General features: G+C 35.8%; 4 protein-coding genes across 5 annotated transcripts; 2 read left to right on the forward strand and 2 right to left on the reverse strand.

The window, feature by feature from the left end:
- Positions 1–821: 821 nt before the first annotated feature.
- LOC109209173 (3-oxoacyl-[acyl-carrier-protein] synthase I, chloroplastic-like) lies at positions 822–6,794 on the forward strand. Its single transcript, XM_019372380.1, has 7 exons — positions 822–1,397; positions 2,588–3,019; positions 3,432–3,605; positions 5,809–5,922; positions 6,038–6,139; positions 6,232–6,298; positions 6,416–6,794. Exons 1-7 carry the CDS (start codon positions 951–953, stop codon positions 6,481–6,483), a joined length of 1,404 nt encoding a protein of 467 aa, XP_019227925.1. The 5' UTR covers positions 822–950; the 3' UTR covers positions 6,484–6,794.
- A 2,421-nt stretch (positions 6,795–9,215) lies between these two features.
- LOC109209174 (60S ribosomal protein L18a-like) lies at positions 9,216–11,661 on the reverse strand. Its single transcript, XM_019372381.1, has 4 exons — positions 11,552–11,661; positions 11,341–11,456; positions 10,846–10,909; positions 9,216–9,783 (listed from the first exon to the last, which is right to left on the reverse strand). Exons 1-4 carry the CDS (start codon positions 11,564–11,566, stop codon positions 9,442–9,444), a joined length of 537 nt encoding a protein of 178 aa, XP_019227926.1. The 5' UTR covers positions 11,567–11,661; the 3' UTR covers positions 9,216–9,441.
- A 3,510-nt stretch (positions 11,662–15,171) lies between these two features.
- Positions 15,172–17,234, forward strand: LOC109209175 (septum-promoting GTP-binding protein 1-like). Of its 2 annotated transcripts, none has more exons than XM_019372382.1 (6): positions 15,172–15,639; positions 15,727–15,847; positions 16,261–16,357; positions 16,467–16,506; positions 16,584–16,682; positions 16,865–17,234. In XM_019372382.1, exons 1-6 carry the CDS (start codon positions 15,292–15,294, stop codon positions 17,027–17,029), a joined length of 870 nt encoding a protein of 289 aa, XP_019227927.1. In that variant the 5' UTR covers positions 15,172–15,291; the 3' UTR covers positions 17,030–17,234. The 2 variants fall into 2 exon arrangements, with proteins under 2 accessions (XP_019227927.1, XP_019227929.1); XM_019372384.1 differs by having other exon boundaries at positions 15,174–15,639; positions 16,599–16,682.
- Positions 17,235–17,839: 605 nt separating this feature from the next.
- On the reverse strand, positions 17,840–20,380 carry LOC109209176. The gene is made up of 3 exons (XM_019372385.1): positions 20,199–20,380; positions 18,387–18,466; positions 17,840–18,275 (listed from the first exon to the last, which is right to left on the reverse strand). Exons 1-3 carry the CDS (start codon positions 20,304–20,306, stop codon positions 18,206–18,208), a joined length of 258 nt encoding a protein of 85 aa, XP_019227930.1. The 5' UTR covers positions 20,307–20,380; the 3' UTR covers positions 17,840–18,205.
- Between the last annotated feature and the right edge of the window lie 700 nt (positions 20,381–21,080).

A 21,080-nucleotide genomic window follows, 5' to 3' on the forward strand; every position in this document is an offset into this window, starting at 1 on the left:
AACCAAACCAAATCAATTAAGTCGGTTTTTTAGAGATTCGATTTTGTCGGTTTTTATCTGTTTTTCAGTTTTTTCGGTTATTTATCGAGTTTTTTAAATTTTAAATATGAGATATACACTACCAAACATATATTATGGCAACTACATTTTTAACGTAATACTATCAAACCAATTGCTCTTTGAGAAATCTATCATTTACCATGATATACAACAGCAACAACAATAACAACAACATACCTAGTATAATCCCACAAGTGGAGTCTGGGGAGGGTAGTGTGTACGCAAACCTTACCCCTACCTGGCGAGGTAACCGAATTTACCATGATACATTGATGATAATTGAATCAAATAGTGATGAATAATTTAAGTACTCAATTAAAAATCGATTATTTGTAACATGTAATAATTCTTGTACTTAGCAAAAGCAAACAACCAATCAAACTAGGATGTAAAGGCAAAGAATTAGATTATTATAATAGCAAAGAACTAGACATAAAACACAAACGATTAATAGGTACCATAACATTTTAGAAACTTTACATAAAAATATACCTATATGTAGGTGTAGTAATAAATTTAAATAGCTACTTCTATGGTCAGTTTGGTTCGGTTTTTTTCAGTAACTTTTTGATTAAAACCAGAACCAAATCAAATTTTAATTGGTTTTAAAAATTCAAAACCAAAATCAAACCAAACCTAAAATGTATTTGGTTCAGTTTTTCGGGTTTACGAACACCCCCTACAAATGGGTAATAAATTATGCAAAACAATCAAAGTATAGTTGGGAGTAATAAATATATATAGGTTCTGTTTGGAACAGAACACAGTCACAGTACGTTTTAAGCCTTTCCCCCTGCATCCACATCGTTCTCATCGAAAACTCATCACTCCATCTTCCCTTCTCCGCCACACCCCACCCCCCACCACCCACCCCCACCATAACCATAACAATGCAAGCTCTTCAATCTTCATCCCTCCGCCCATCTCCACCCACCCATCCATTCCTCAAATCCACCACCCACCAATTCACCAATGTAAATCCATTGAAACCCAAAAAACTCACTCCATTTATCTCAGCTTCATCAGCTCCCACGCGCGAGAAAGACCCGAAGAAGCGCGTGGTCATAACTGGGATGGGCCTTGTTTCTGTTTTTGGCAATGACGTTGATGCTTACTATGATAAATTATTAGCTGGTGAAAGTGGGATTAGTCTAATTGATCGATTTGATGCCTCGAAATTCCCAACCAGATTTGGTGGACAAATTAGAGGGTTTAAAGCTGAAGGTTATATTGATGGTAAAAATGATAGAAGGCTTGATGATTGTCTTAGGTATTGCATTGTTGCTGGTAAAAAAGCTCTTGAAAATGCCGATCTTGGTACTGACAGAGATAAAAAGGTTTCACTTTTTCACATTTTTGTTTATTTCAAATAATTTTTTTGTGCATGTAGTTTTAAGTTCTTGAAATTGTTTTTAATACTTAAATTGAGATAATAAGGGGTTTGCTGTGGCATGTTTTAAATGAGAACTTATGGACTTTGGTTGTTCATATATTTAGATTTATTGCATTATTTTTCTGTTTTGAGTGAAGTTGATTTCATTTTTTTGAGGTCCTCATTATCAACTTTCTCTACTTGGTGATTGCGGACAACTACTGGAGCTTTTTAATTTTTCAGCTTGAGCTCTGGTAGTAGTAGCTAATTTAGTTATATATTCTTATTAATAATTCTCTGATAGTTAAAAAAAATATCTGATAGTTCTTTTATGATGGTAAAGCCGATAAAAAATCTATCTATATTCCATAAATGGATTCAGTTATATTTTAACTTATTACATGTTCCGTCTTCTCTTCACTTTTGTTTTTAAGATGCTATGTCTATTTGAACAATAAGCTAGTACTCATTCAGGGAACAATAAGCGGGCCTGGACACCACGGTTATCAAAGAATTTTTTTATAGCATATATGGTTAATGTTTCTCTCCGTTGTTTCATTCCTCACCCGTTTGTAACTCTAGGTACTACATATACCTCCATTATGCGGCTACCGTAAAGCTTGCTCTTGATCAGCAAACTAGGGCATTAGAATCGCGGAGATTGGATCTGAGGCTCCAGTAGAACTTCCTTTGGTTCCTTATTCTCCCTTACTAACAAACCATGTACTTGCTAGTTAATTGGTGCTATTCTTGTCCATGAATCTTCCCAGAATTTTAGAACTTTGCCGTTGTTTTGTCCTCCAGTTTTGATGTTTTTTAAATATTTGATATCTATGGTATATGGAACAAACTCCAGTTGCAGTGATTTCGGCACTCCATGAACTTAAATGCAACAACATCCTCTGTTCTCTTATCTTTTGAATATGTGCTTTGACATCTTTTTTTCTTTTTTCTCCCTAGGCTTTCTGTGAGTGATTTAAAATAGTAAAATACTAACCGTCTTAGTGATGCAAATTTGTCCGTCATTGATTCTTTTAGTTACTGCATTTGAAAATCATGAGTCTTACTAGTCTGCAGACCTTTTTTGTCTGGATTTGTTTCTTTTTTTGCAGTAGGGGACGGGATTTAAGATCTTTAGTTCTATTCTGACTGCAGATCAATAAGGAGCGAGCTGGTGTTTTGATAGGAACAGGAATGGGTGGTCTTACAGTTTTTTCAGATGGCGTCCAAGCCTTAATCGAAAAGGGTCACAGGAAAATTTCTCCATTTTTTATACCATATGCCATAACAAACATGGGTTCGGCCTTGCTTGCAATTGATGTTGGTTTCATGGGACCAAACTATTCAATTTCAACTGCTTGTGCTACCTCCAACTATTGTTTCTATGCTGCTGCAAACCACATTCGTCGCGGTGAAGCTGATTTGATGATAGCTGGTGGAACTGAAGCTGCCATGATTCCCATTGGATTAGGAGGTTTTGTCGCATGCAGAGCTTTGTCTCAAAGAAATGATGATCCACAAACTGCTTCTAGACCGTGGGACAAAGATAGAGACGGCTTTGTTATGGGAGAGGGAGCTGGAGTTTTGGTAAGTTTGCTCAAGTGTTGATTAAAAGTTTGATAACAAGAAAGATCATTTAAGCTTTTTATCCACTTTGAACCAATGTTATATGTAGTCTATCGTACTCGTTTTAATAATTAATATTTCTATCCTTCATTAAGTAATTAAATATGTTAAGAAATTAAACATCAGGCCTTAACTCAACCCCAACACTTAGCACATGAGGTGAGGATTGCCTAAGTGCAACGATACAAAAACCTATTTCCTCCACCAATGTGGACCACTTGACGTAAAATACCAACCAAAAATTCGTGATTGCTCTTTCATTGCATGGTGGAGAACAGTTTTAGACAAAGTACTGCCATAATATATCACTCTCATACAACATGATCGATCACCTTGGAAAGACATAATGACAATTGGATGCAATTGTTGACAGGTGATGGAAAGTTTGGAGCATGCAATGAAACGAGGAGCACCCATAATTGCAGAATATTTGGGTGGTGCAGTAAACTGTGATGCTTATCACATGACTGACCCCAGAGCTGATGGACTTGGTGTTTCTTCATGTATTCTTAGCAGCCTCGAAGATGCTGGAGTGTCACCAGAAGAGGTATTTTTTCTTTTGTTCTTTCACTCATTTGATGTTCTACTTTTGCTATGTCCACTCAATAATCAATGAAAAATTGTAACAGATATTTCATCTCTTGTTTCTTAGATAAGTAAATAAGGTTAAAATAGGGAAACCTTTGTATATAAACGGTAGATAAAGAGAGCAGCCTAACAAGAAAGATAGATTCCAAATACCATCCTACAATCTCTTGGAATCAATTTGAACTTACTTGAGAACAGAACAAATAGGAAGCAAGCAATCCATATACGACACCAACAAGTTAAGGTTAAGTTATTGCACTTATGTTAAATAAATACAAGTTCGGTGTTTACCGGGGGTATTTTTAGGTTTGTTAAAGCTTGTTATGTCAACATAGGAATAAGTACAATGAATAAATATACTTCTGGAGATCCGCTAATATTTCTTACATCACAAAATATTTAGTATTGGAATGAAATGAGACCCAATAGAGCGTGCCGGATATAGAAGATTGTGCCTAACCTCAAATGTATGGGATTTAGGTATAGTTGATTGACCCTCGACTCTTCATCAAAATCAACTGTTGCTCCTTTGATAACTAAGTATTACATCATTATCCATCCGATTGATCTCTGCTTGAATTTGATGTAGCATAAAAAATAAGGGGGAAACGGGAGAATAATAGAGAGAAATAGGAGAAATGAGAGAAAGAACTAGGAGAGAAATAGATATATCAATTCATAAGGTATTATTCGTGAAGTGTTACTCAAGTTTTCTATGAGTACGCAATGGTCATATTTTATAGAAAAAGGAATTATTAGTAGTTAGAACTCTAGAAATAAATGCCTGTATCTGTAATTAGGAGACAAAAGCTATTTTTGACTGCTACATAAAACTCTATCTCTATCTGAAAGATAAGACAATCTCTAACTAATAGATTTATCTCATCTCTAATATTATCTTTGATCTATTTCGAACTAAAAAGTAAGGAGGATAAATAAATATGAAAGAGAATAGTACCACAATATATTATTTAGCTATATTAAAATATCTGAATCACCTGTGCAAACGGCAGTATCTTTGTGGGTTGCACTTAGGGAAGCCCCTATTAAGCCAATAATAAGCTGTTTACAACCAAAATCTGGGCCGAAAGTGTCTAGTTATCAACCTAGCTCACTACCATCAACTTCTTTCTCCAGATTGGTCTTGAGCCACGAACCTTCTTTAAACAATAGTGAACACCCATAAGATAATGACGATTACTCAGAATCAGCATCACAGAGAAACAGGGTGTCAACAGCAAACCATAAGCGAGCAGGAAAATGCAACTCCATCCCTCCTTTTGTTCTAAATTCCCTGATATAATCTCCTCTTCTTTGTGTTGTCCAATGTTTTCCTCAAAGCTTCCATGATGAGGATGAAGATCATCCGATCAACCGTCAGCATCAGCAAAATGGATGTCTTTGCTAGCTTTCGCAGAAACTGTTAAGAATTGTCATTGATATGAAAAATAAAAAGTATTGTGGCTTGATCCTCCTCTACTTTCTTCCCAATCTCATCTTTTGTTGCAGTCAAGGAAGCTTAATTCACATGGTCATAGTGTTCTCCAGATTGAGCTTTAATGGAACCCCAGACTATACCCTCCTTTACTTTCTTAGTTATTGCTGAAACAGTCAAGATTGTAAGTCCTGTAGTCCTTTTTAAGATGCTTATTTTTTGGTCCCACTGCACCTAGTATTTGTGATGTTCATGGACAATAATGAATAGTGAATTTACTTGGTCAGTTGCAATGGTATTGGTCTTTTACTTGTACTTTTAAAGAGATCGAAAACAGCCTCTCCACCTTCTCAAGGTAGGGCTAAGGTATACGTACACATTACCCTCCCCAAACCTCACTTGTGGGATTACACTGGGTTAATTGTTGTTGTACTAGTACTTTTAAAGAGACGGAGGTACAAAAAAATTACAAAGTTTGAAGTGCAGTCGTTCAGTTGGTCATTTAGATCTTTGTTCAGGATGTCGTCTAAGTTGTCAATTAGAACCTTGTTTAGATGGTAATTCAAACATTAGATGTTAGTCATTATTTGTGAGGAATAGATAATATAATGGTTAAACTGTTCCTAAAAGTTTGGTAGTTGAGTTGCTTACTTACCTATTCAAAAAAACAAAGGCTTGGTACTTGTGTTTGATAATCATCTGGTCTCTCCGTTTCGTTTATTTTCAGGTTAATTACATAAATGCTCATGCAACTTCCACCATAGTTGGTGATCTAGCTGAGGTAAATGCTGTTAAGAAGGTATTCAAGAACCCTTCAGAGATCAAAATGAATGCAACCAAGGTAACTTTCTCTAAATTGTAATGCCTGTATTAGTCATTTCTTTCAGTGTTGACTTTATTGAAATATTGAGAAAAAAAATTTGATCCTTTAAAATTGTCATTTTCCGTTCTTCCAGTCCATGATAGGCCATTGCCTGGGTGCTGCTGGTGGCCTGGAAGCTATTGCAACAGTTAAAGCCATTACAACTGGCTGGCTGCATCCTTCCATAAACCAATTCGTATGTCATTTTCTCTTTGGGAACTTGCATTCAAATATCGGCTCATATGCTCATTCTTAATTGCAAATCTCCTGTTTTTGTGAACTATGCAGAATCCCGAGCCTTCAGTTGAGTTTGATACCGTCGCAAACAAGAAACAGCAGCATGAGGTCAATGTTGGTAAGATAATCTTTTTTTTAGATAGATGGAATAAAAACTCCGAGAAATAGTTGAACTTCTCGCAGCTTCTAAAATTTATGCTCAAAAGTTTTGCTAACATTTGTTTTCCATCTGCAGCAATATCAAATTCGTTTGGTTTTGGTGGTCACAACTCCGTTGTCGTTTTTTCTGCATTCAAGCCCTGATTTCAGCTTTAGTATAGCAAGAGCATCCTTCTGCTTCTGAGGCTTAATTTAGTGTGACATTGAGGCTGCTTCATCTAATCACAGCAATTGCTAAGCAACTGCAATTTAAGTTTTAATTTTTTGGCTTTTTGTTCTTAGCGATGAGTATTTCAACTTTTGCTTGTCTTTTTTTACCTCTTTAGCTTATTGGATGTTTTCAAGGCACAGTTTTGAATTATGTAAGAGCTATAAAAGACACAATAGTCTTTTGAGATTGAGAGATTGTCAAACATTGATTTTCCCGTTCATAGCATTTTTTTGGTTTCTTGCTACTGCCTTCATTCATCAAACACCAGAAAAAGACATTCCAACATTTCAAGTTTCAACAGGAAACCCCACAACATTTCAATAATTGACCCATAATTTGTAGTGGTCTATCGGAAACAGCCTCTCTACCTTCATCTTGTGAAGGTAAGGTCGTGTACGGTACCCTCTCTAGAGCCCACTTGTGGGATTACACTGGGCTTGTGGGATTACACTGGGCTTGTTGTTGTTGTACCCATAATTTGTAGTCTACAAAGGTTAATATGATCATAATGACGTTCTAGCCATATCCTTGTGTGTATATCTACATTTTTTCCAACCAGAGCACATGAAAGTATATTGTGGATAAGTAACAAGGAGACTCGCAAGGCCTAAAGCTTTTATTCTTTTTGATATCATGTTGAATTGGATAAACCATCATGTGTAATTTTTCCTATCACAGGTTAATCTTGTGAGTTTGCTATAAACTTGTTTGGTTGATGGATGAATGGTGATTAAGATCACGATGATTTTTTCGTTCCTTACTTGGTATTTGATTCTTGTTTTGTAGAAGGAAACAAAAAAGTAAATTTGGTGGTAATAAATACCTTTAAAGTTTAGAAAGGAAGAGCTTATTCTAGTATCAGTTCAGAGTTTTGGTGCTCAAGTATCAAAGATAGAAGTCTAACTAAGAGGTCGAATATGGCTCAACTAGTACTATGAGTTAGTCTATGTATTCATAGATTGTTCCACATGTATGGTGGGAGGAGGGATACGTTCGAACACCAATGAAGTACAAACTCTGGTATTTTAAGTAGAAGAAAGGGTAGAGGGGCGAGCCTATACTTTCATATCATTATCGTCAATCTAGAATATAAACTTTATGTGTTCAACCTTTAAAGTTTTTAGCATTTGAAATATTATGCGGTCATATGTGTTATTTATTGTAATTTTAGTGAATTTTGTAAGTTTATGCTCCGCGTTGAAAGTTATAGGTTCGATTGTACCCGCAGCTTAAATGCTACAGTCGCCCCTGATTGTCGTTGCAATGTTTGATTAGCGGTATTCATTACCTTCATTTCTTCACGTATATTGTATTTATGTGTTTATTGTATTTTCCTTCATTTAAATGCACTGACTTCATGTTTTTGTGATTGTACAGTTGTTAACAGGCTTATAAATGATACATATGTTGTCATATTGTAGTCTTTAGAGAAGCCTAAAACTTGGAAATATAAAGTAGCTTGCTTCGAATATTTGATAGCCCTCCAATTTTTATTACCCAGAAAAAGTAGTTGGCAGACCTTGACAGCTATCCCACATCGCTAATTTAGAGTTGAACTATGGGTTTATATAGAAAAAATAAATCCCTTTACAATGTGTTCGTAAAAAGGAGAGACGGTTGGCATCTCCCCTGACAGGGACGGGAACAGTCTTCGGACTTTACCTGTTATCAGACACATCCGGTTAAGGCTTCCCACTTCGGTGGATCTTACCCAATTTTTTCGACATTTTCAAAAGTTTAATCAACTTTTTACTTCCTTTGGATCCAGATTAACCATGTCCAAACTCCTCTAGCTTTCTCTTTGGTGTTACTTTTTACGAAAAAGGGCCCAATATGCCAGTAAATTATATGAAATTGTACACATCTGTCCATCGTTAAAAGGTGGACTCAGTCTTGTCCGTGCTGTACATAAGTTGGGTCACATATGCCTTATATTTAATAGACTTCCCCAAACCCACAGGCATATAAGGCATACAAGTCTGTTAAACATAAGGCATATGTGACTCAACTTATGCACGACAAGGGCGTGACTGAGTCCATCTTTAAACGACGGATAAATATGTACAATTTCGTATAATTTACTAGCATATCTGGCCCTTTTCCGTACTTTTTATATCCACTTTCCACTTTTTACTATTTGTTCCCCCTTCAATCTTCCTTATTACCTTCTTGACATTTGCAAAAGTTCAATATCTATGTCGAAACTTTTTACTACCTTTGTATCCAAATTAATCATATCCAAACTCCTAATTTAGCTTTCTCAGTCAAATCGACAAGTTTGTTACACAGTTTGATCAAAACCTGTTGATGAAAATAATTCTCAGTTCTGATAAATGTGATTCGCATGATCATCAAATTTCAGAGAAAGTTAAAATGTATAGTAATATTGCCGAAAAGGCCTAATTTTATTAACATACTCTTCATTGAGTTTAATGCGAAAATGTCTTAGGTAAACAACTATTTATTCAAGGTGAATAATATTAAACTCGCCATAATATAATAGTTATGGTATCACCAATGCGACGAAAAAAACCATTTATGAAAATATGTAAAATAATTTTCGACAGACAAAAATAGTTGTGAATATTATTGGGAGGGTGATGGTACCAAGATGGCTCAAGTGTTCTGGCCACTGTGCTGCAGCAACATAAAACTAAGAATTGTGCAACATAAAAGACATTGGGATGTATAGCTAGGATTCCAACAGTCCAAGCAAACAAAATACCAAACTCGAAACAGAATATAGAAGTCTGATATCTGATAGTCATTTGATCACAACAAAAGTAATTTCTCCTCCCCTGTCCAAGTGAATGTGGAATCCACTAGTCCAGAGCACCAAAATTGCAGTAATTTGAAATTGCCACTCAATCCAAGTAATGAACAAAGATGTTTTACATAAACAAGTTAGGCCTGGTAGCCTTATAGGTCGTCTTGAGTTTCCTTGAAGGTGGCCTGACTTTCTTGAACACCAACGGGAACTTGATTTTGGAGTCATGGAACTGCTTTGTGCTCTCCCGCTTGCAAAGCTTAGCTGGAATAGTGGCAGTCTTGATGATCTGGATGCAGTGATGGCGGACCCTGTGGCGAGAAGCCATCTCAGTGTACATCTGTTCCACGCCACCATTCAATGTGGTGTCACGGTACTCCTTGTACATGTTGTGATATCCAGTTCTGCTTTGGTAACGCAGCCAAATACCATAGTTCTTGATTTTTGTTGGGTTCTTCTCAAAAATCTACATTAGAAAAGCACAAATCTCAATAACAAGGTTCAACACCAATGTCAACGGATAAAATAAAACCAGAAAAGCACACAACCACACAGCGAAAAAAATGTAGAATGAACATATATGAAAAAAAGAAAATAGACGATTCTTAGCAACCACTACAAGTTCATAAAGATTATTGCTATGTCCAAATTGGGAAGTAAACCATCTTTTTTCAGGAGAGACTAAAGGAATGGATCATGTGGCAACACCATGAAAACTAAACCATTTTCTTCTCTAGAAAACACTGTGAGAAGTAGCTTATCAATAATAAAAGAACTACCATGAGAAGTAAACCATTTTGAATATCGCTCCAAATTACAGACAAAGAATTAGGGAAAGAAATTTGTATCTCCAGGAATAGGTGCTACTAATAAGCAAATCCAGTGGCTATTTAAAAAGTTTGCAAAATATTCTTTTTCTTTGCATTTTGCAATTTTACTGTATGTACCTCTTTTGATTTACACCTTCTCCTCTTATGTTTTATGATTTGCCTCCTGACCTATTACACTCTTGTATCTTTTTTATGACGATTTGCCTCTTGACCTATTACTTCTTTTTAAAACTACAAAAGAGCTCATATTGAAAGGGTAAATAGAAATGAGATGATTTAGCGCATACATGGAAGTTGAAGATGATAACTAGATATCTTGTTCGAAAAACTGAGAAACAACATAACACCATTGGACCACATGCTAAGACTACCATTAACAAGACCATACAAACCTTAATAGGCAGACAAATGGGCAATTTTACCTAGGCAATCCCCACAAACCAGATTACTTGGAACCTACTATTCATGCTTCACGACGGATTAACAAAAACTTACACTTTGGAAAACCCGCACGAAAAATTAACCATAAACTCTTTTTTATCAACGGTACAAACTAACCAAAAACTCCAAGAGTAATAACTTGGGACTGGAAAATCAAATAAGCAACAGCATATCAAAATTTGCTATCATTACATCCCAATGATACATTCTATCACAGACAACTCTAAAAACCCGTAAATTTTAAGAAATGATCATACCTCATTAATAGCTAGCATCTGACCGTTGCTCTTCTTCACCTTCTTTAGCTTCCTCAAGTAGTACCTTTTTCAGCCAAATCAAAAACAACAATCATTCCTTACACACACACATACACACTCCGTATCTTCCATTTTATATGACATTATTACTAGGTATGAACTATTACTCCCTCCGTCCCAATTTATGTAGCATACTTTTATTTTTATTCTGTCCCAAAGAGAATCGCATACTTATTTTAAAACAATTTAAACTTAAACTTCCTATTTTATTCTTAATATGATAATTTATAGCAATAGAAATGTCTATGTTTTTTCCAAGCAACAACTTTCAAAAGTATTTATTTATTTCCGTGCACAGTCAAACACCGCCACATAAATTTGGATAAAGGAGTACCATTTTGGGCGAGGGGACGATCTTATCATACATTTTGTTAGAAAAATACACACACATATATAACTACAATTAATAAGGGAGAGAGAGAGAGAAGTGAATACCAGAACTTGGACTTGGCACGGACCTCATTGGTAGCCCAGAGCTTCATACGGTAAATCTTAGGGTGCTCATCGTTTTCTGTCGGCAGAGCTCTACCTACAACCTGGTACTGATGGAACTACAAAACAACAATAATAACAACAAATCCCATTAATTTACTATTACAACAATTTAATAAAAAAGGAAACACAATTGTGAATCTCTGATACTAACTTTGTATGTCACCATTTCTGGGTCTCTGTCTCTCCCGCTGCTCTGTGTTGTCTGAATATTTGGGAGGCGTCGGGGAAAAGAAAAAGTGAAGAAAAACGCAGGGGTTTTTATATTTAAGGGCTTCCTAACAAACCCTAGTCCTAAGGTTGCAAATGGGCTGTCTAGACTGGACAGACCCACGTTAACTTTTTTTTGGGCTTTAAAGTAGGGGTTCTTACGGCCCAAAAGAACTAGTTGTCATATATTGACACAAAAAGGTGAAAATAGCACTGTCAGTTTTCGGACTGATAATTAAAAAATAGCTAGCATTTGTAAAGTTATTAAAAAATAGTCACTATTTTGCCGCAACACGAAAAGTTCCAGCATAATATACTGGAGATTGGAGCACCTATGAATATGCTGGAGCTCTAGTATATTATGCTGGAAGTTCACATGTAAAAAATTGAACTCCAGTATATTATGCAGGAATATTTTTCTGGTTTTGAACAGTATTTTCGTTCAGATTCATTTTTATATGAAAAGTAGCTAAATTTCAATTACTTTTAAAACTGTTTTTTCAACTACCACTTGTAAATCTGGCTATTTTTGAATTTCACCCCACAAAAGGGACTTTTTGGGGCTGATCTTGAATTTTATTCCCATAATTAATAACTTTGGGGAATGGCCCTATATGTACAGACTCAAATTTAATGAAATAAATTTAAACTGTATCGTGCACAAGTTATGAAAAATTTGTAGTATTTCATGTTATATTCAAACTAGTTATCCAGTTACATAATACACAAACTATACTAGGTTGTCATAATTCCAAAACTACGAATAAAGAAGATAAAATATATTCCATTCTTTTCAACCTATTTCCTTTTTAGTTCATGCCGAAAAGAATGACCCCTTTTCCTATTTGGAAATAATTTACCTTTATGCCATGATTTGTAGCCACACAAAATATATGTGCCTCATTTTGCACTACAAGTTCAAAAAGCTTCTCTCTTTTCTTAAACTCTGTGCCCAGTCAACTGAGTTTACATAAATTGAACCGGAAGAAGTATATTTAAAAGGGTAGCATGCAAGTTATTAGAAAACGGTAGAACTTTATTCTTTATTCAACTTTTTCTTTTTCGTAGGAAAGATAACTTGCATTTAGCTATAATGAAAGTTGCGTACAGAGAGGGTGGTGGTCAGGTCGCACCATAGTACAATTATGATAACAACTACTACAAACAGTTAAAGTGGAGTTAATTTGGGTCCCTATTGGGATTAGTACAAAAACTCGAATTACTGGGATAAACTTGATATGTAGAACCAGTTGTCAAAAGAGTAGACACAATAGCAAAGGCAGTGCTCGACGGGTGAACAAAACTTGATGATGTAGCTTGGATGTCCGATGCAGGCCATGCGAGAGGTGAAGCTCATTTGAAACTTGAAACTAGTCATTCCACCTATCTATCTTGTTGAAGTATAGATAGGATATATTTATATCCTACTCCCTCTTTTTATCTTACTAGCTTTAGAGTACGCGCACCCTAACTAAACGAATAAAAGTTTTTAAAATATTATGCAATATTCCTTCTTACAATATTGAATGAAATAATTTACCCTCGGTAAAGGATCTAGTGTAGTGGATGGGGCTGCTCCTCCCTTAGCCAGAGGTCTCGAGTTCGAGTTCTGGGTATGGAAAAATCCTTGGTAGGGAGCGCCTATCTGGCGCGAATCCGGATTAGTCGGGCCCCAATGTGGATACCGGATACCGGGTGAGAAATTAAAAAAAAGAAATAATTTACAACATGTGACACATGATCGGACAGTGGACTCTCTCTATGATGGTTCTTTTTTGTGTATAGTTGTGATGACTCTTTTCACATAGGCACCTGGTTTTCTTTTTCAAGAAGTCAATTCACAATTATCTTTCGTCTTAAATTTCTCAAAATTCATCTTGATGCTTTAACTGGGAATTGATCGTCATATCGTGAGATATTAAATTTTCTAGTTTAACAATAACTTCATCATCTTTAAATTGAATATGTAGATCACCGTCAACCAATTTAAACAACCAGCGAATGCAACACATTGAATTAGCTATCATCAAACTAACACAAAGCATGAAGTTTTGCTTACATTGTATATGTGATGTACCTGAATGCATATGGCAATCGACAAAAAAAAAAAATTCAAGACCTAATTACGTAGAAGAATAAGACAAATTACATAATAATGCACTCCATAAGTTGACCTTGCATTATTTTAGCCCACTTACAAGTTTGCAAATGTGTAGCCAAATATCAATAAGCTTAGATCTGAATTTTTTTAGCCCACTTAGAGATGCCTTCCGATAAAACTTTTCAGAACTCCAAAGCATCCTGCACGATACAATCTGGTGTGTGGGGAGGAAAAGGGCGGATTCAACAAACCCTTCCATACACAGGTCAAAAACATTTAATGGAGGTTATTAACATCCTGATAGCTTTCTCAGCTTACCTTCTTCACCTATTGAAATCTCCATTCTTAGCTAAGATATAAAGGTCATTGCCTCATCCTTAATATGTCTTTTCTTTCTCCAAGGCAAAAAAAATTCAACACTATCTTCCTTCACTGCTAGAAATACGATCCAAACTCAAAAGGGATACCCTGTCCAAATAAGGTCGTCCAACTTATACTAAGATTTGCATTAATCCAATAATATTGCATTAAAGTCTAGATGCTCATCCATATGGAAGCAATATGCTCATTCAGTGTCAAAGCACTCCTGAATAGAATAGCAATAATTATTGNGTCCGCACGGATTTGTCTAAGAGATGAAATACTAGTAGTAGGTTCACTTGCATGTGTCGATTTTGCGTTTTTGGGTGGTGATTTTGGTGTTAAAACACCCAAATCAAAGGATGGGATATCAGCTAATGTAGCTTTTGAAGCTTTTTTTTGTGAGTGTTGATTTTTTTCATGATTTGGGACTTGAAAAAACAGATGCAACTTCAAAATAGGATTTTGTGAAATTAACTGGAGAAGAAAATTGTAGAATCGTGGGTAACTGATGGTAAACGTGGGTGAGAGGCGAGTATACGAAAATGGGGGAATTAACTGAAGGTAAAACGTGGGGGGTGTGGGGGGTGGGAGGAGAGAGAGGCGGGTAAACGAAAATAGGAGAATATACGCTCCTAAATTAACGCCTAATATAAATGAAGCATTAATTATACCCTCAATTTGAATTATGGTATATAAATGGTAATTTGGTATGCTGAAATGTAATTAACACAATCCTTAAACATTGAGGGTAATAAGGTTTCATATATGGTATACGAAGATAAAAATCCCATTTTGCAATGACCAAGTAGATCCACAAACAATGGGAAAAAGAAAAACTTAGATCCACAAACAGTTTTCCTTATTCCAATAACTACCAATTAATCTACCATAAGTTATTATTAAAAAAAACTCCTCTTAAGGATCAAACCGCAGCACAACAGATAAAGACAAGGACAATCTGAACATATTCTGACTTTTTCGATCCACAAAATCAGTCAACTCTTCCCCCGTAACGCCGGCAACCGTTACTCATCCAATTGTCCTTAACCCCATAAAAATTAAAAAATCAAAATTAAATAATTTATAATTAGTAGTATAAGGAAAGAAATATGAGTGTGTAAAAGAGTCTTGCTTTCACTTTCTTGGCCTAGAGCAGAAGCTCCTCTAGAGGCCGTCCACCACTTAAACTCATTCAAAAACCACTAGCATAAAAGAATAAAATGGTGAAGCATTTACTGCTTTGCTATAGAAGAATGTTTAAGCTGAACAAGAAAAGGAAAATAATTTGCAAAGTTTCAATACTTCAAAAGTATGTGAAGTCACTTTGGAACCAAATTGTTGGTTGTTGTATAGGCAAATCCATTAAGTATAGGAAATTATCACGACAACATTCCTCTTCCACCACCACCACTGCCGCGCCGCCGTCTTCGCCGTCTGGCGGGGCTGTCCCCGACGGTGGCTTTAATGGGAAGTGCTATTGTGATCACTCTAAGGAATCTTTGGAGGATTTGGTTGCCTTGAAGATATGTCTCTTGGGTGATAACCAAATTGGCAAGACAAGTTTCATGGTTAGTGTTATAGTAATAATAATAATGTTTTTCCTTTTTTTTATTGGATGGTTTTAATTCTTTTTTCTTTTTCTATGTTGATTAAAGACAAAGTATGTAGGAAAGGAAAAAGGAGAAGAAAGTTTTTCAACAACAGGATTAAATCAAATGGATAAAATTCTGTGTGTTAAAGGGGCAAGGATCTCCTATAGCATCTGGGAAGTCCAAGGTAAATATGCATCCAACAATTTTTTTTGGTTCAGTTGTGAAAAGGGTAGCGAAAAAATAGGGAGCTAAATGTGCAAATATATGAATTTGACTGAAATGTTTTAGCTAGCGTTTGGACCTAAATTTAGTTGAAACTTGAAAAATGAGTTTTTGAAGATGAAATGCAAAATGATTTTTGAAAGTTGAAATTGTTTTTGGACATGCATTTTAACAGAAAAGAATTTAAAGTTTTGTGAGTAGAAAACTTCAAAAACTACTCCAGAGCTATTTTTGAGATTTGAAGATTTTGTTTTCAAAATCTGCCTAGAAATGGTTAAAATCTATGAGCAAACAGATATTTGAAAAAAACCTCCCAAATTCTATGGCCAAACGAGAAGTTAGAAATTTTCTGAATCCATGATAATAATAATGCAGGTGATGTGTCTGCATCTACTCAAATTCCAATAGCTTGTAAAGACTCTGTAGCAATGTTGTTCATGTTTGATCTAACAAGTCGGTGTACACTGAAAAGGTATCATATTTTTTATGCCTTCTTAATTTGAAGGAAAACAAGCGAGAGTATTATAAATTAGTTTTTGAACATCTTTTCTTGTCTAAATTGTTTTGCTGATCAATTACAGTGTTATTAGCTGGTATCAACAAGCACGACAATGGAATCAGGTAGAGTAATCTCTTGATTTGGATTTTCTTATTGTTAAATTGCTCTTCTAAAGTAAACTGCTTATGGTCTGAAATAGCTTTGTTCATTTCAGACGGCAATTCCAGTAATGATAGGGACAAAGTTTGATGATTTTGTGCAATTGCCATTAGATATGCAATGGACCATCGCAAGTCAGGTATCTGCCTCATTCTCTAATGATTCCTCTAAAGATAGTAATTGTGGTTAGAAAAGACGGATAAATTTGATATCATCACCTTGTACAAGGAATGTGTGTTGGGTTCAAAAATAAAAGTCATACGCAGATGTAACACATGGAAAAGGAATTGAAATTGATAGTTTCAATGTGATTTTGAACAGGCAAGAGCATATGCAAAAGCACTGAATGCTACCCTATTCTTCTCAAGTGCAACATACAACATAAATGTGAATAAGATCTTCAAGTTCATCACAGCCAAGCTCTTCAACTTGCCCTGGACGTTGGAACGTAACCTCACCATTGGAGAACCCATCATTGACTTCTAGTTTTACTTCCATTTTGCAGTAAAACGAACAAAAAGAAACAGAAAATTCATTATGACTGTAGATAAGAAAAATTCACAAAATCCGAGAAAAAGAAATGGTTATCAGTCAACCGGTCACTGGATTTTGTTAGTATTGCTACAACCAGTGAATATTCGGGTTGTCTTCATATGACATCTATACAATGGAGAAAATTTTCTTTCTTATTTCCTTCTTGCAGTAAGGTACTGATGTTCCAATTGCTAGTTTGGAAATTTGTCTGATTTGAGGGTTTACTACATCTCAAGTCCATTGATCACATTATGAGCCATACTTGTATGTTCCGAGACAGATTTAAGATGCCAAGCATGTAAAAAAAATATGAGATAAAAACAGTAGAACCAAATGGTATGAACTTAAAGGCAAGAAATAATCGAATATATACGAGCACGAACAAGCATAAGTCAAAGTAAATGCAACAAAGAGACAGTCAGGAGTCAGGCCTTTTGGTGGGGTGGGGGTGGGGAGTGGGGGGTTGCACAAGATCACAATTTCTACTGGCTTCGCCATTCTTGTAGCCAGTATTGTTTCTAGTTGTTTACAATCTCCCTAAGTTATGTGGAACTAATATTCCTGCTGAGATGGCAAGTTGAACAAAAATATTATCAAGATTTTGCTTTCTTTTTGCTTCCTCCTTTTTCCTGAAGAGAGAGGGATGGAACACCAGGGTGGATAAAGTTAATTATGGAGCATAACCAGCAGCTGCAGCACGAACTAAAACCCACAGAAGGTGCAACAGCTATAATAACAAAGCCGGAAAAAAACTAAGTGAAATCAACCATGGCCAAGGTTTTCTAAAAAAGAGGAAATTTCAACCATACCAGAAACTCCCAGGAAATCATTCATTCCTAGAAGAAAGATAGAAGTTGCAATCAGAGTCCATTTAGTAGTCACCAACAAACATAACGAGCAAAATAGTGTAGTATCTCAAAGTTCTATCTATATCATCATTTTAGATTAGATATTTGCCCTTGTTAGAACACAGGAAAAAAATAGAACATAAACTTTCAATCTTCATCGGGGGAATATTTTGATGCGAACAACCTTCCGAAGTGCAGATTCCTATCGTCAAGTAACACCTAGAGCGACAGGATCATAAACAACCTTATTACAGGTTTAGATTATTGCAAAAACAAGGCTCTACTCAAGGTGCACTTCTCTCTTTGGGGGCTCCAACTGCAAGTAATAAAATGGCTCAGTGGGTTCTTCCCTGCACAACCATGTTGGACAGAAGATGGTTGTTATGTGTTAGATGACATATAATGATATAACACCACAACTATGTCGCAGTAGATCTATGGAACAATGAATTAAAGCTAACCCAGGCTTCGATCGCATGCACCGATAGAATAGCTTGAAAGGCCCTGGTACCGTTTTAAATGGATTGCCCTCAAAACACGCCTGCATAATATTAGAAATAATTTAGCTGAAAAAACAGAGAATAACAAGCATAAAATGATATGATGTACATGTGCGCTGGCCGCTGGTAATACTACAGGATCCGCAACAGCAGTGGCGAACTCAGACATTCAAAAAGGCTGAGTATTTGATTTTGGAAACAGGGGCAGAATGTAACCAATGAAAAGATACTGGTATACTGAACTTACCTTAACCCCCCCCCCCCCCCCCCAAAACCCCAACCCTAATTTTTTAATTCAACAACTATGGTACAGCTGCTTAAAGGTTTTATTTTTCGTTTTAGATGCAAGTGTAATTTGGTCTATAAGCTGGAACAGATACAAATTTTTCCAGAGCTGAGTTTCTTCTAGTAGTTCAATGTTTTGCAGTGAACCAAAAAAGTAGACAATGGCCCACTACTATGGATACTTAAAGCATTTCTTTTTATTTGGACCACTTATTGTAGCGGTACATAATATGTAGCTTTCTCGTTGTTTATAAGTAAACTATACAATAGAATATCAGGTTCTGAAACTTATGATCCCTGCAGCTATGTTTTGGTGTCTTTGGAACAAGAGGAATAGCAGATGTTTTGATGGCATTTCAACTCCAAACCACTCTCTTAAAACCTTATGTTTACTCAATCTTTTTTGCTGGACAAAGATGTCCCCAGTAATTAGTACTGACCAATTTTTGGAATTTGTTAGCTCTCTTGTTCTAGATTGAGTCATTGTATTGGGGCATACAATGCACTTTTGTATTTTTGTTATTTTGTAATTATGTCCCTTGTAATCTTGCATCTCCTTGATGCTTTTTTTAATGAAACAAATTACTTCATCCAACAAAATCAGGTTCTGAAATACCGAAGCAACTAAACATTCATTAGAGCAAACAAAATCGGAAGTAGAAGTTGACATCTACGACTTTTTCGCGAAACTTCTGTTGTTTACGCAACCTTAGGAAAGAAATTCTAGGTGGGATTCCTAATTTCTTCTCAGTCAAAAGAACAACTTTTGAATTGCACAAGTGTCATCTTTCATCCTTTCCTACTTGTTCGGCCCTCTTAACCATCATATTCCCGTGCTCAAGACCAGAAGTACTCTGCTGTTAAAGCCACAAAACATATCCAGGATTCTTCCCTAAGCATTAGTAATCTTCCTTTACCTGCTTGTAGACTAGTGAACCATCATTTTTGCATCATGGACTTTTACAGTTAGAAAGTAGAGCTAAATGGTTCTTAGATGACCTCATCTTTTAGCAAAATCCCAAAATCAGTTAAGTGTATGGATTATAGGCTCCTTATATGCTCCTAAACAAAACGCACCACTACTTGAGCAATGATTTAAGATTTGACTTAGGTCCAAAGTCAATTTTTAACATGATATCAGATCAAGAGCCAGCATTTTAAGGATGTCAAATCCATCATCAGTTTTTTTTTTCTTCTCATATTTAGAGAATGATAAAATGCGTCGAAACAACTTCCGGTGTTCAAACTCCAGGCTAACCACAATCCAAGTTAATATGTGTCTTTTTAGAATCTAATCGGGAAACAGTTAATCGATTAGACCGAAATGCTAAAATTCACCAGAATACACATAAAGATTCATGAATCAGTATTGATATCAAATAATCAAACACAAGAGCAATAATTCAATAAAAACTGCAGGGCGAAATTCTGGCTTTGAAGGGTAAATTAGAGAAAGGGGGTTAAAAGGGAGGGGTTTAGAAAGATGACCTGAACAACATCCTCGACGCGGTCGTTGCATCGATGGGCCTTAGGTTGTCTGGAACCTTCAGGCAAACCCCATGGACTCTCTCTTCTGGGCACTGTTCTCTCACTCATCTTCCTTCTCTACTCTCTCTAACGTATCTTTCAAGTTTCTGCGAACCTTGGAAAATTTAGGACTATCTTTGTCTTTCCTCTTGAATCGAGTATTTCGGGTCGGGTTCGGTCTATTAAGAGCCCGTTTGGACATAATTTTTTTCTTTTTTCAGTTTTTTTTTTCTCCAAAACAATGTTTGGTTATGAAAATTTTACTTTTTCTCAAATTCAACTTGAAAATGCATTTTTTAATTTGCAAAACGGCTGAGAACCACTTTTTCAATTGAAAATTCAGAATGTTGGTTGTAGACAATAAATTTGTGTCGAGAAAATAAAATCAAGATCGAAAATATTGCAACAATCGTAGTATTTTATTTCGAATATTTGAGTGTTACAATCTCTATGAATCCTCTGATTCTTCTTTCCAATGGTAAATAAATTCAAGGGCCTTGGAGCTTGATCTTGAACCTATATTTGTTTCCACGAACGATGATCTTGTTCTTGAGCTTGAGCTTGAGCTTGATTGCTTGAACTTGATCTTGATTCGTTCTTCGTTCTTGAGCTTGAACTTGATTTGTTCTTCGTTCTTGAGCTTGAACTTGATTTGTTCTTCGTTCTTGAGCTTGAACTTGATTTCTTGAACTTGAACTTGACTGCTTGAAGCTTGAAACTTGTAGAGAAATTTGCGGTGTTTGATCCACGAGCTCTCTCTTGCTTCTTGTTATAACTTCTGGTCCCTTTTCTGAGTTATAAAGACCCCTATTTATAGTTGTGGAAGGGAGGAGTCATGATAAG

Source organism: Nicotiana attenuata, unplaced genomic scaffold, assembly GCF_001879085.1.
Source record: "Nicotiana attenuata strain UT unplaced genomic scaffold, NIATTr2, whole genome shotgun sequence".
NCBI lineage: Eukaryota > Viridiplantae > Streptophyta > Magnoliopsida > Solanales > Solanaceae > Nicotiana > Nicotiana attenuata.